Here is a 14,855-nt window from a genome sequence, read left to right on the forward strand (position 1 = left end):
ATAGTTCCGCAAAGTACCGTCTATCTCTTAATCAATCAGAAAGGACGACATCGGAACGAATTTTCATTCAACAGCCCTAAATCAGCTATTAAATACGAGCTCGCTATTTGGGTTGTTGCGGCAACGTTCAATAATGGTGGTGAACTCGAACTAGACACACACATCTCCACACTCAGGGTACGACATCTTCCCTGTTGCTGTTTTGGACTCAGACAAAATTTGTGTTTCTACACTTATTGTTCAACGAAACAAAAAGTACGAAACAAAAGTACAAGTACAACAAAAAGTAGTAGCAACGAGGATCTGAATCTAGAAACAAATATTAGGCTAGAAATAGACGAACCGAGATCGTTGCGGTATCGCGAAATTCGCGCCTCCAATCGCGCCTGCTGTTTCGCAGAGATACCCATCTTTGATATTGCTGAGATTTTCGCGGTAGCGCGAACCGATTATTTTTACTTTTTCTGGTGGATTTGTGTGAAAACTTGTGTCAAGAAACGAGTTTTGTATTTTATTTTGCATAAACTATGTGAAATAAATAATTTGATTCACAAATTGATTAAAAAAATCATCTTAGCTCATTCAATCGTTACCAGACCTCGGATGGTTCAATACACAAACCGCGATTATATCGCCTATCTGTCAGATTTTATAAACAAATTGACAGCTCAAGTCATACGTGATTTTCGCGGTAGCGCGATGATCTCGGTTCGTCTATTTCCAGCCTTATGTTCTGCTAATGATATTTCACTGTAATTAATTGCACTACGTCAAGTTTTTACATATCTTTCATAAAAGTTCGTCAGAGTATGAAAACGTCGATACAATTTGTCACGAATAGGCGAAAGGCCATGAGAGTGACAAAATGCTGACAATTTTTTCAAACCGTGAGCTTTTGTCACTTTTTTGAGCTTTTGTCCAGATTTTGTAACCTGGAGCAGCCAGGAAAAAAAGTTGACAAAAGTTGACAACAAGTGACAAAATTTGACGTTAGCGAAAAAGCGTAAACAAACAGCTATTTGGCGCAGTTGTGACCCACTGCAACGATAATAGTGCTAAAATGTATGTTTTTAATTGAGTTGTGTACCTATTTAATACTTCTTAAACAAAATATCGATGATATTCAGATGTGGGAGCTTTTTGTCGTTCTTGTGTATATTTTTGGTGCAAACACGAGAAAAGCTCTTTTTTGCAGTTGACAAGCAATTTTAACAAAGTTGAAAAAAATTTCAACATTTTTTCACCTCCGTGGCTACGCGCTAAGTAACATAAATTTTAAGATTTTCGCGCGAACAACTATGACGCACACTGTGTGTGCGGCGGCGTAATTCGCTTCTCGCATAGCCGTCTCGCCTTTTCTTGTGTGTGCTTTACCCTTGCTCATCGCTTCAAGAACATTGCTGCTCGCACACTCGTCAGTCTGTCTATTGCCGGCGTCCGTCAGGCAAACAATTGGATAGGAAGGATGTGTCGATTTGCTCCAGAAATCTTGTGTGATTTTGGTGTTCTGGATTTGATTCCATCGCTGTTTGTTTTGGTGAAATTGAAAAGGTAAGAATCATCAACCAATTTAAAAGTGTGAAAGTAAGATGATGCTGATGGTGATTGATGCTTTGCTTTGTTTCTTTTCCTACTTTCATCCACTGATGGCATTGAGCATCGCCGTGGATGTGATCGAATGCGGAATAGTCTAAACGAGGAGCTTCATTCCGGATTTTGTTTGCAATAAGGTAAGTTTTGATAACACACAAAGCATACGAAAAATGAGGTGTTATCGAATGAGTAATCTCATTCTTAATTTTCATTTCTTCAACAGCGCTGAATTAATCCTGCAGTTTACAACGAATGGTCAACGGAAGAGGAAAGAGAGGAGGGACGGCAAAGGTACACGCACAAACGTGCACACATCTGTCCGTCGGAGAACGAGAACACGAGAGGGGGAGGCCGGCAACGCATAGCATAGAACCTCTTCATTTACGCTCCCTCGTGCGTGCGTGCGTGCGCGCGTCTATGTGTGTGTGTGCATGCCTGCGTGCGTGGCTGTGTGTGTTTTGCCGATCGCGTTGACGAGATCCTACGGGATAATCTTGCGGAAAACACCACGAGAGGGGTGAGGGGACATTTAGATAGGGCCTTTTTTCACCGCACCACCCGCGGGTCTCCTTGGGTGCGTAAGTTTTTTTTTGTTTTTTAAGAAGAAAAAAAATCTTAGAAAAATTCCTGGGGGGAAGGTGTGTGTGTGTGTGAAAGAATGTGCTTATGAAAAGATGGTGAAAAATTAAAGAAAATAAACGCAGTGTTAAGTGTGTCTGAACTCATTGAAATCGGAAAGAAAGCGAGGGGGGTCATAAAATGTAGTACACATGCATGCAACATATATCGCGCCGCCGCGACGCTTCTCGCATTCAGCCTGACCCAACCGACATTATCGCGCGACATTTTAAAATTTTGTATGAGAAAAAAACGGGCCCAAAACGTTCTCAAATCGTGCTCATTAGCAGCACTAAAGAGCACGTCTCTGCAACGGTGCGACAGCGTGTATCATACATCTAGTTTCTGTATACTACATTATTGTTCAATTTCTTTCATTCTCTCCATTCTCCCTACAAAGACTCTTACTCTCATTTGTCCATTCTGCACATGCTTACGCTCTTTATTTTACCTTCTTACTCGCACATACAAATTTACTCACACAATTCACACTGCCTAAAACCGGTGTGGGATACACACGTACCCGTCTTGCCTGCCTTCTCTCCTCGTTCTTCCTTTCCTCCAGCTGCTCCCACGTGCTGCTGCGAGCTGGATGTTCGTCTCTACCTTCCTGACGCTTCTCCTCCAGTGGCGGGTCTAGCCTCTCCGAGGCCCTAGGCGTTATGGTAGACGGGCCCCTTTACCAAATCCATCGAGGGGGGGGGGGGGGGGGTGGTTGTTAAATGGTGTACGAATCATGCACTGCAAATTTTCTAAGTTTGCTGCAGTAACATTTTTTACTGAAAGTTATTGAGTAATACATGGTTTTGTCGTTTCACTGAATATTTGTAAAACAAATTACTGAAAATGCATTTATTTATTCTGTCAAAACGACATGTAAGTCAGTTTGAGCCTCAAAAGAAAATATAATGCGATGCCCGCTTGCTCGTGATGAACATAAATTTGATTTGGGTAAGCGGTTACTTACAGACACCCCGATAAAATTTTAGGTGCATATTCGGCTTGCGGAAGTAACGTTTTGGTTGAGAAAAATCTTCACACCACTTTGCTGTTCTTGCTGAAATTTCGTGGTAACCGTGAGTGCATACCAAATCAACAAACTTGTTTCGACAAAATACAGTTCACATCTGTATAAAACTTTATGAAACAGAAATGAATATGAGCAGAATGGACTGCCATCCTGCGCATCAATAAAAACCCCAATTTCTATACTTTTTTTCGCCAATTTTTAATCGATATCAATGACTAAACAATCAGTAATATCAGAAAGGCTTTGTGGTATGTTCAAATTTTGGGTACTGTGGATACTGTTTCGAAGCGGACTTTCGACACTTGATCGTCTAGGCCAGCGGTCGGCAAACTTTTGAGGCAACGGGCCAAATTTAGTAAAAGATCTAAAGCCGCGTGCCAGGAGAATGCGGTTTTTATATTATTGTGATTTAATTATTACATTATTCAATTTTAGAAACAAAATAGTTGGTTAATGATATCAAGCAATGTGATTGGTATTATTGCTGTTTTCCTATAATTGTGTCATCCAAGCATGGTTCAAAATTGATATAACCTACTTATGAACAATTTTTTTAATATACAAAAATATAAATCATAAAATTTCGTATGCGACCTTTATTTTGAAAGTCTTATTGTGCTGTTAAAATAATGTTAATATTACATAACAGTTGTTTTAAAAATAGACAACAATTGTCGATTTTTCATGGGTTTATCTTAACCCGCACTAAAAATCGTTACTTTGAGCAGTAGTATCCCATTAGTTAGCAGACAAAATTTGACACCTCTATCAGTCGAACTCTAACCATGATGGCCAAAAAGTGTATCAAAAGCGTGCGCGATCAAAGAATGGCACCCCGTTGCATCCAAAATAAACTCCTCATCTCAGGTGAATTTCGACAGAATTTCGATATAACACCCTAGTTCGCAAACTCATCCAACATCCGTCACCTGTGTTCCATCGATTTTTTTTTACACCATCTTGATGCAAAAACTTTACTCTAACAATTTTGTAGCAAAAACTTAGGAGGAATTGATGAAAATCAAAGGTAGAACTTATATCATGCATGTCTTCGTCCACCACGGTGAAAATTCATAATAACTGACGAAAGGCAATTCGCAAAGTCTTTAACTTATTTGTGCAAGTAATCTGAAATAATTCCCTTTCAACAGATATTAAAGTAAAGAAATTATCTTTCCTAGTTTTTTTCTACAACCAGCCGAAAATGGCATATTTACGTCACATTCGTTATCAGGTACACGGTGGCGGTGCAAATCGAACCATAAACCATGGTTGATTGAAACTTGTAGAGTTTAATCAAAACCAGCTCCGACAAGTCACAAAGCACAAGCGACAAACTGGACTTTAAAGTTTTTAAGTTGTTTACATTATAATGCAAATGTTACAGGGATATTGACCTCGAACTCGAACATGCTGAACGGTCTGTCATTCCATAGTACTTTAATTAAAAGTTGAAAAAGTACGATGGTTTAATATGGTACACTAAAAGATCTTCAGTAATTTGTGTACGAATCGTTTCTTTCCATCTTTCAAAATCAGTCAAATCCTTTCGCGGGCCGGATTGAATGTTGTGGCGGGCCACATTTGGCCCGCGGGCCGGACTTTGCCGACCGCTGGTCTAGGCGATCATATAAACCTTTAGGACGTTGGAGTTTAGAGGGCTTACCTTGGGTAGGAGGACATAAGTAAACTCCTTAAATGAAGTCGATAGATGATGGATGGGCTTAGTCCTATCCTGACAATCCGAACAAATCTGACCTGCCATGATCGGAGTTGGTTTTATTTATACTCAAAAGAAGTTAAAGGTCGGAAAGTTATCGTTTTCGCTAAGCTAGTTACGTTTGTCTTTTATTGACAAGAACGATGGTTCTAAACGATATTTTCTTTCCTACTTTACAGTTTCCAGCTCGTGTTTCATAGTACAGACGATTTGATTTAAAATGGTGATCGTGAGCATAACATGAAAACAAAATTTTGCTTTTACGTTGGTGTTTACCTTTACAATGAATACTGAAGTACCGTCTTGCTTCGAATTACGGCCACTTCATTTTCAATCGGTCAGAGCGATAACTTCTTGCACGCGGGAAAACAACATTTTCATTCGAAAGTAACTGGAAATACCCTGTATTGCAGTATGTTTGTCTAAATTGATCCGCGGACCTCAGGTTGGAGGACACTGCTTTAGATAAGCTGCTTTCTAAATGATCGAGCGTTGAGGGCCAGGAGAATGCATTTTTTTGTACACATACTTTATTATATTATTACAGTTAATACACAAAATAACTGGTTTATGATATTAAACAATGCGATTGGTTATATTGTTGTTTTTCTTAAATTACTATATCAACCAAGCACGTTTCAAATTCGTTTTATTAACTTACAATTACTAAAATTGATTGTAAAGATTCTTCAGCCAGGTCAGACAAAATGATAGCGCATTTCCTTACAAAATACTCCTAGAAAATCGTTGCATCCTTAAAAAGCAATAGTGTGTAATCATTGTTCTCGTAAAATCAACAGTCAGGATTTTATGGAATTATTCGTTTCTATTTTCTAATTTCTCCTCAAATTTGACCATATTGATTGGTCCGACAATCCATGTTATGGTGATCAAATTTGGAAGAATTCAACGATATGAATTGTCATATTAAAATATGTTCAGTTAATTTTTAATGAATAGGATCTTCCTATCTTTCAAAATCGCGCCAATATTTTCAGACCGGACCTGACTGCATATTATGGCGGGCCGAACTTTGCCGACCGCTGCCGACAGCTTAATTAGTTCAAATTTTACGCGATCATTCATATCGATATTTCCTTTCCGTCGACCCTTCCAATTTTGACCCAAACCCTTCAACAGCTTGCCTTTCTACCATCACTTCGTCCAGTCCACAATTTTGACTAAGGCCCCAAAGGTTAGCCGGGGCACGAGTTCTTAGTTTTTGCCCGATAACATAGACACAAGCCAAATTAAAAAGCGCACACATCGACATCGGAATCGATTCTTGAATGAAACATCAACAGATAAAAAGAGCGTGCTTGGTGTCAGCCAATTTTTCTTGCTAATTTCTACGGCTACGAACCGTTGTGTTGAGATCGGTTTCGGAGCCTTTTAATGTCGTATGTGCATGTAGTTTGCGTGAGGCAGCTGTTGTAACGGATTTTCGCTTTACCCAACTCGTGCGTAGCGTTCAATGCATTCGATCCAACGCTTTGGGCCAACGATGATGAAATGATGATATTGTTTTGAGCTGTGGGCATGTATCGCAACGTTCTGCGCTTCCAACTAAGGTAAAAATATTGCATACGTTAAAAAGGCAAATGTTTTCTGCTTCTGATAGTAAAATGCTTCTGATAAATAAAATAAATATGCTTCTGATAGGTCTGTTAGTAATAGTAAATCTGATTGTAAACATAACACCCGGAAGGGGGAAATGGGGGTATATTGGGTTGACAACACCAAATGGAAGGGGCCCCTCAATCGACGGGATCATCAACGGGGCCCCCAAATGGCCGAGGCAATGGAGATTGTTCTTCATATTATGGCTGTATATGGTTGTATGTAGATGCAGCTGTAACGGTTTTTGGTCTTGTTGTATTCGCAAAAATTGAAACAGTCGATAAAAACCATATACAGGCGGTCCCCGAGATACACGGTTAATGGGGACCGAAAACGGCCGCAAAAAACCGCGTATCTCGAATTTCCGCGTAAGTCGAATCTCGTGATTTCTAGCCAAAATATCACTAATTTTCGTGTTAATTTGCATCTAGGGGGTGGTTTTAGCCACTTAATCAATTATTTGATATGATTCTGAATGAAATAACAGTTTTAAACCTTTCGAAATAGTTTTTTACATCCGATCAAAACAGAAATTATTTGACATTTTACAATATATGTGTCAAATCAGTACAATTTGCTCAAAGAACTGTCAAATTTAGGAAACCGCGTACCTCTGAATCCGCGTATAAGAGGTACCGTGTATCTCGGGGACCGCCTGTATAAATGAACATGGTCCATAGGTTCCTTGAGTATTTTTATACCCTTCCCCCCTTCCTTCTAACTGAAACCTTTCCCATTTCCCCTTCTCTTCGGTCCACAAACTTGATGTGTTCGATTAGGATCAAGAATGAAAATTTTAGTTTTTGCATTAAAAGACACACACAATCCACTACCCCAGGCCAGGAATGTGAATACCATTTTTCGTGTGAAACAGCTGTCTGCTTTCGGCACACAATCGCAAAGCGGTAGCAGGGGCCCCGTATACAAGAACAGGGCAGTTCATCCCAGCCAAGAGCGCACACAATGACATCGATTTAACCATTTCTCGAAAGAAACCTCAACCCACTGAAGCACTGTAGACCAAACGACCTTCGTAGGCTTTTTAAAGCGACGCGAGCTTGGTGTCAATTTTTCCTGCTAATTTCTCCGGCTACGAGCCGGTGTATTGAAATTTTGTGTAAGGGCCTTTAAATTTTTGTTTGGGTGTGTTGTATGCTTGTGTTGTGTAACGGGTTTTTGGTGGTAGTTAAGCGCAGCGTTCTGTGCATTCCATTTTAGCAGCAAGTTGCTCTGCGTGGTTTTGGGTTTGGGTGTCTCGTGCACAGGCCACCCACACCAGCAAAAATTGACGGTTTCTCGCTCTGCCCAATACTTTGCGCCAACGATGATGAGGTATTGATTTGAGCTGTGCGCGCGTGTCGCACCGTTCTTCGCTTGCGACTTTGGTGCAAGTATCGGCAGAGTTCTTAGAACATTTAATGTGCTGCTTTGAGTAGTATGGGGCCCCGGTTTTCTGCAGTTCGGGGCCCTCGACAAAATATAGTGAGTGAAGCGATGGGAAATGAATTAATTAATTAATTAGATAAGTCTTTTTGAAATAGATCGTAAAAGTCCCATCCAGGGAGGGGGGGGGGGGGGTAGATTCGATACGAAGTCGAACATCCACAATGACGGGGCCCCTGGCGGCCGCCCAGTCCGCCCACCGTTTAACGCGCCACTGTTCTCCTCTACCAGGCGCTAGCACGTTGGAGGATCGGATCGTTCCTGCCTTCTTTACTCTCCTGTTCTGTTTTCGGTACTCCTAGCGATAGAAGGAAATATTTACTATTTTGCCAACAGCTGTTCAATTGAACGTCAAGCACAATACTTACCAACCAATTGAATATTGCTTCTGTCGTGGTCCGTGCTCACTTCCATTCGTGCGTGTGTTACTATTTCTTTAAAAAAAACGAAATTGATTTTATATCACAATTATCAATACAATTCAGTTTGATAAAGATTGATATAACCTTTTATTAAAAGCTGTACTTACCAAATAGTTTTCCGTACTGGTTTCACGGGAGAAAAAACGGACACACACCGACGCGTCCTACCGCTTGCGAACTTGATTTCACACTACCACATTTTCATGTGAACGCGAAGCAGCGCCTTCCTCGTGTGGCTATACAGGTATTCCTCGATATACGCCATACTCGATATACACGATTTTGTTATACGCTTTTTTCTAAATTTGGGGGCCTTCACGATTCAAGTTAGTTTTTTGTATGGAGTTTGACAGTTGGAGGCTGATATCATGTAAACACTCCATACAAAACCACACAAAAAACTAGCCTGCAATTTTCAGTCTAGATTATTCTAGCCACAAAGCTAGAATTAGATTCGAGTACCTGCTCGAAAACACGGGTTTGTTTACATTTATCCCAAGATGCATGAAAGAGATCTGCTGATGGAATCCAGAATCAAAGTGCATGTAGTCCAGGTGGTCTCATAGCATGTTTTTTATCACCAAATTTGAATATCACTTTTTGACAGGATGGGTGAAAACTTTTGTTCAAACAAGCTTTCTGAAGGCATGACGAATACACAAAACACTCTTAAAATCTTCATTCAAAAACCGAAGCGATAAAAATCTGCTTTCTAAATTCATACACCTTGGGATAAGTCCACCTGTATATTATACCCACTTATATAGCTGCTCGAAAACTGCTATACAATGCAAACAGCTGACAGGCTGAAATTTCAGCCTACGAGCTTAAAACGGAAAGGCCCCCTTTGACAGTTCTTTGAACAAATTGTACTAATTTTAGAAATCGAATGTCAAATGCAAAATAAATTCCCTTTTGGTTGAATATTAAAAACCATTTCAAAAGGTATAAAATTGAGAAATTCAGTTTAAATTATATCAAGTAACTAATTTAGTGGCTTAAACCTACCACTTCATGCAAAATTATACGAAAATTAGCTATAATTTGACTGAAAACCTTGAAATTCGACTTTCGCTAGTATTCGAGATATGCTTTTGCCTCCGGTCCGCATTGATAGCGTATATCGGGGAGTGTCACACCAAACATCCTCATGTTTCATACCTGTAGGAGCGATTGAAAGACGATGTAAACCGTTCTAAGAGTGAACTAAGACTGACTACATTTATTCGATATTCAGTGTAACCACGGTTGCTGTAACCAATGGCTACTTGATTACAACTAAGACATTGCTATAAGCAATCCACCACAGAGTCCCCCTCAGTTGCGCCAAGAACCGAACACGGTGACCGGATGGCGTAACTTTTGTTCTTTCGTTATCTTCATTCGAATCCTTTTCGCAAATATATGCTGGTTTAATACGATCAATCGAAATCCTTCGTTTCTCACCGTTCATATTTAAGTCCATATACTTTTCATGCCTTTCGATTATTTGAAAAGGTCCCTCGTATGGGTGTGTAAGAGGCCGCTTGACTGAATCGATTCGAACAAAAACGCTTTTGCAACTTTGCAAATCCTTCGGAACAAATACCGATCGTTTGTCATGATGCGAGTTTCTGATTGGTCCAATTTGTTGCATGGTCCGGCAAAGCAGTTTGGCAAACTCTGAGCGACATATTTCCGTCTTCGAGGGTTCCAAAAAATCGCCAGGAATTCGTAGTGGCTGTCCGTATGTCATCTCGGCAACAGAACAATCGATATCTTCCCTGATAACAGTTCGCAAACCGAGCAGGACCAACGGCAGTTTATCGCACCAACGTTTCGAATCGACACAAGTGAGCGAAGTTTTTAACGTTCGATGAAAACGCTCGATAAGACCGTTAGCTTCGGGATGATACGCTGTAGTACGAATACGGAGAGCCCCAAGAAGCCGCGTCAATTCCGTGAACAATTCGGATTCAAATTGTCGTCCTTGATCGGTCGTGATTGTTTCTGGAACACCAAACCGAGAAATCCAACATTCGCAAAATGCTTTAGCGACTGTTTCTGCTAGTATATCTGGCAAAGGAACTGCTTCCGGCCAACGACTAAACCGGTCGATCATCGTTAATAAATACCGCTTTCCGTTCGACGTCGGAAGTGGTCCAACCAAATCGATATGAACATGGCGGAAACGACTTTTTGGAAGCTCGAATTCGTTGAGCGCCGCAGATGTATGCCGATGGATTTTCGATCGTTGACAATCAATACAAGATCTGACGAAGCGGGCGACGTCTCGATTCATTGAGGGCCAAACAAACCTTCGCGCAACCATTTTTCTCGTTGCTCGAACATCGGGATGAGAATGGCAATGGATGTTGCGAAGAACTTCTAACCGTAACTTCTCTGGTACATACGGTCTGACATGTACATTATCCGACACATCACAATACAGCAATTGATTAGTTGAAACAGATGATCTTAACTGCAAGTTCATTGATGTAGTTCGATCAGCAAGTAGCTTCTGTAGTTCTGGATCGTCATGCTGCGCTTTCGATAATAATTCAAAATCCACTGTTGAAGGAGCTGAGATGGTGTTGACTCTGGATAATGCGTCTGCAGCAGAATTGTCTTTGCCACTAATGTGCCGAATATCTTTTGTGAAACTCGAAATGTACTGCAAATATCGTTCTTCATGAGGAAGATGATTTGAATTAGAATTCAGAGCATACGTGAGCGGACGATGATCAGTATAAATAGTGAATTCTCTCCCTTCCACTAGATGTCGAAAATACTGCACCGCTAATTTCATGGCTGTTAACTCGCGACCGAAGACAGAATACTTTTTCTGTGAAGGGGAAAATTTCTGCGAGAAGAACCCCAGCGGTTGCCATGCGCCAGCGACATTTTGTTGTAGAGTAGCTCCTGCCGCTGTATCCGAAGCATCAATCATCAGTCCCATTCGTTTTGACGAGTCAGGATAGGACAATAAAGCTGCGTTTGCTAAACTTCCCTTGCATTTCACGAAAGCTTCGTCTGCTTCGATCGTCCACTGAAGTTTTCTTGTATCGTTTTTTCGATTCCCAATAATGAGTGCTTGCAATGGTTGTTGCAATGAGACAGCATTCCGGATGAAGCGTTTGTAACCATTCAGCAATGCCAAAAATCGTCGAAGATCCTTCACCGTAATCGGACGACTGTAATCAACAACGGCTTGAACGCGATTAGCTTGAGGTTTGATACCAGATGCATTGATGTGATACCCCAAAAAGTTAACTTCTGTTTGGACAAACTTGCATTTGTCCAAGTTCAGTACCAAGCCGTTTGATTTGAGACGCTCAAAGACAGTTCGCACGTGCGATAGGTGTTCCTCCTCATTAGACGATGCAATGCATATATCATCGACAAACACCACCACAAAATCCAAATCACCAAAGACATGATGCATAAAGCGCTGAAATGTCTGGCTCGCGTTGCATAATCCAAATTGCATCTTGGTAAATTCAAAGAGCCCGAACGAAGTGATTACAGCAGTCTTTGGAACGTCGCATTCCTCGACCGGAACAAAATGATATGCTCGTACCAAATCTAGAGTGGTAAAACAATTCTTACCTAAGAAATTGTTTAGCAAATCGTGAATATGTGGCACAGGATAACGATCTGGCACAGTCATCCGGTTTAAACTCCTGTAATCTCCGACAAAGCGCCATTGACCATTCTTTTTCGGTACGCAATGAAGTGGACTTGCCCAACTGCTTTTGGAAGGGCGACAAATCCCGAGCTCCATCATGGTCTCAAATTCTTTTTTAGCGGCTTGGAGTTTGTCTGGCGGCATTCTACGAGGTTTGGAAGCAACTGGAGGTCCAGTGGTTTGAATATGATGGGTTACATTATGTCTTACCTCAGTGCGCATTGTCGGCGGGGCGGTGATTTCTCGAAATTCGACCAGCAAGTCTCGAAAAGGATGATCTTTTGCTATAGTTGTTACACCGTAAACCGAAGATTTCGATAATCCACAAACAGTGTGTAATTTCGTACCACCATCAATAAGTCTTCTGTTTCCAAGATCTACAAGAAGACCAAAATGCGCGAGGAAATCGGCACCAATAATTGCAGAAGTAACGTCGGCTTGCAAAAAATTCCACGAAAACTTTCGGCGTAGTCCGAGATCCACTGAAACAAACTTGCTCCCATACGTTCGTATTTTCGTTCCGTTTGCTGCATGGAGTAAAAACGGCGATGGTTCTCGAGTCTTCTCTATCTTGGATGCAGGTATTATCGATACATCCGATCCCGTGTCGATTAAGAACCGAATACTAGAAGATTTGTCGAAGATTTGCAGACGGCGACTAATTCTTAATCCGCCCACCTCGCCGATTTCGGATGGGCGGAAATCTAGTTTTTTGACTGATGATACTGACAAGGGCTTCGACATCGCGTAGCTCGATTTCCATACTTCCGGTGATACCAACAGATGTTTTCATTGGTACGATTTTGAGAAGTGGAACGCATCGTCGACCGCGCTCAGGTTGCCGTGCTTTCATTTGGCGTAGCTCTACTTTCATGGCAGCAACTTCTTCTGCTAAATTTTCCGTCGTTTCTTTTTGCACAGAAGCATGGATAACTGATGTTTGAGGAGCCATTTCTATCATTTTATCTGCCATCTCCGACAGCTTCGAAAGACTTCCATCGTGGATGCTAAGTATTGCACGTATATTAGCTGGAAGTTTTTGCAGAAATAGTCTTTTTAACAAGGAATCATTCACATTCAATCCGGCAGCAAGTTCCTGCATCTTCGTTAAAAGATGCGTAGGACGAAGGTCTCCAAAATCGTACGATCCAAGTAGCTGATCCATTTTGGCTTGTTCCGTGAGCTCGAATCGAGAGATGAGGCGCTGCTTAACGGCTTCATATTTTCCTGTCGCAGGAGGCTGTTTTACATAATCGGCGATATGACAAAGCACGGATTGTTCGAGTTTAGCGACAATATGATAAAATTTTGTTTCATCCTTATGAACGCCGGCCAACAAAAACTGAATTTCAGCTTGCGAAAACCACAACGATGGATCGTTCTTCCAGAATTCCGGAAGTTTAACCGAAACGGCTGCAGTAGCAGGGAAAGTTTCTTCGTTAGTAACGTTTTCGGTAGACATGTTCGTTCACAAATTTTCAAATTAGGAGAACTAATAACAATCCGGAGATCACGTCGGGGTCACCAATGTAGGAGCGATTGAAAGACGATGTAAACCGTTCTAAGAGTGAACTAAGACTGACTACATTTATTCGATATTCAGTGTAACCACGGTTGCTGTAACCAATGGCTACTTGATTACAACTAAGACATTGCTATAAGCAATCCACCACATACCCAACCGGCATTATCGCGCGATTTTTATGTGTATCTATCATTTTTCTCATTCTAACATTCAGAAAATTTTTCGTTCTGCCTCGCTCTTCTGGGTGTTGGTCTGGTTTTGCTCGCAACTTGGCTGTGTCACACCAAACATCCTCATGTTTCATATGGCTCTTCTCTTTCCATCGTTAGAGAGAAACTCTTGCGTCTCGCTTTTCTGGGACTTGTCCAATTTCGTTTGCTACACCAATCGTTCACGCAAGCGTTCTCCTCTTTGTAGCAACGTACAGACACTCCCCAAAATACGCTATTAACGCAAACCGGAGGCAATAGCGTATCTCGAATATTAGCGTAAGTCGAATTTCGAGGATTTCAGTCAAATTATAGTTAATTTATTATAATTTTGCTTGAAGTGGTAGATTTTAGTGGTAGAAGTGGTAGTGCTTGAAGTGGTAGATTAGTTATTTGATCTGATTTCTACAGACGATTACAAATTTATACCTTTTAAAATAGTTTTTAATATTCGACCAAAAGGGAATTTATTTTGCATTTGACATTCGATTTCTAAAATTAGTACAATTTGTTCAAAGAACTGTCAAATTTAGAAAAAAAGCGTACAGGCGGTCCCCCAGATACACGGTACCCCTTATACGCGGATTCGGAGATACACGGTTTTCTAAATTTGACAGTTCTTTGACCAAATTGTACTGATTTGACACATCAATTGTAAATTGCCAAATAATTTCCGTTTCGATCGAATGTTAAAAACTATTTCAAAAGCTTTAAAACTGTTATATTCAGTAAGAATCATATCAAATAACTCATACAGTGACTAAAACCGCCCCCTTATAGCAAAATTACACGAAAATTAGTGAAATTTTAGCTGGGATTCACGAGATTCGACTTACGCGGAAATTCGAGATACGCGGTATTTTGCGGCCATTTTCGGTCCCCATTAACCGTGTTTCCCGGGGACCGCCTGTATAGCGAAATCGTGTATATCGAGTATGGCGTATATCGGGGAATACCTGTATAGCCACACGAGGAAGGCGCTGCTTCGCGTTCACATGATAATGTGGT

The 14,855-nt window shown here is 40.9% G+C and overlaps 1 protein-coding gene across 1 annotated transcript; it reads right to left on the minus strand.

The window, feature by feature from the left end:
• Positions 1 to 9,778: 9,778 nt before the first annotated feature.
• On the minus strand, positions 9,779 to 12,913 carry LOC121592523. Its single transcript, XM_041914032.1, has 2 exons — positions 12,324 to 12,913; positions 9,779 to 11,113 (listed from the first exon to the last, which is right to left on the minus strand). Exons 1-2 carry the CDS (start codon positions 12,855 to 12,857, stop codon positions 10,916 to 10,918), a joined length of 732 nt encoding a protein of 243 aa, XP_041769966.1. The 5' UTR covers positions 12,858 to 12,913; the 3' UTR covers positions 9,779 to 10,915.
• Between the last annotated feature and the right edge of the window lie 1,942 nt (positions 12,914 to 14,855).

Source organism: Anopheles merus, chromosome X (genome assembly GCF_017562075.2).
Source record: "Anopheles merus strain MAF chromosome X, AmerM5.1, whole genome shotgun sequence".
In the NCBI taxonomy this organism is placed as follows: domain Eukaryota; kingdom Metazoa; phylum Arthropoda; class Insecta; order Diptera; family Culicidae; genus Anopheles; species Anopheles merus.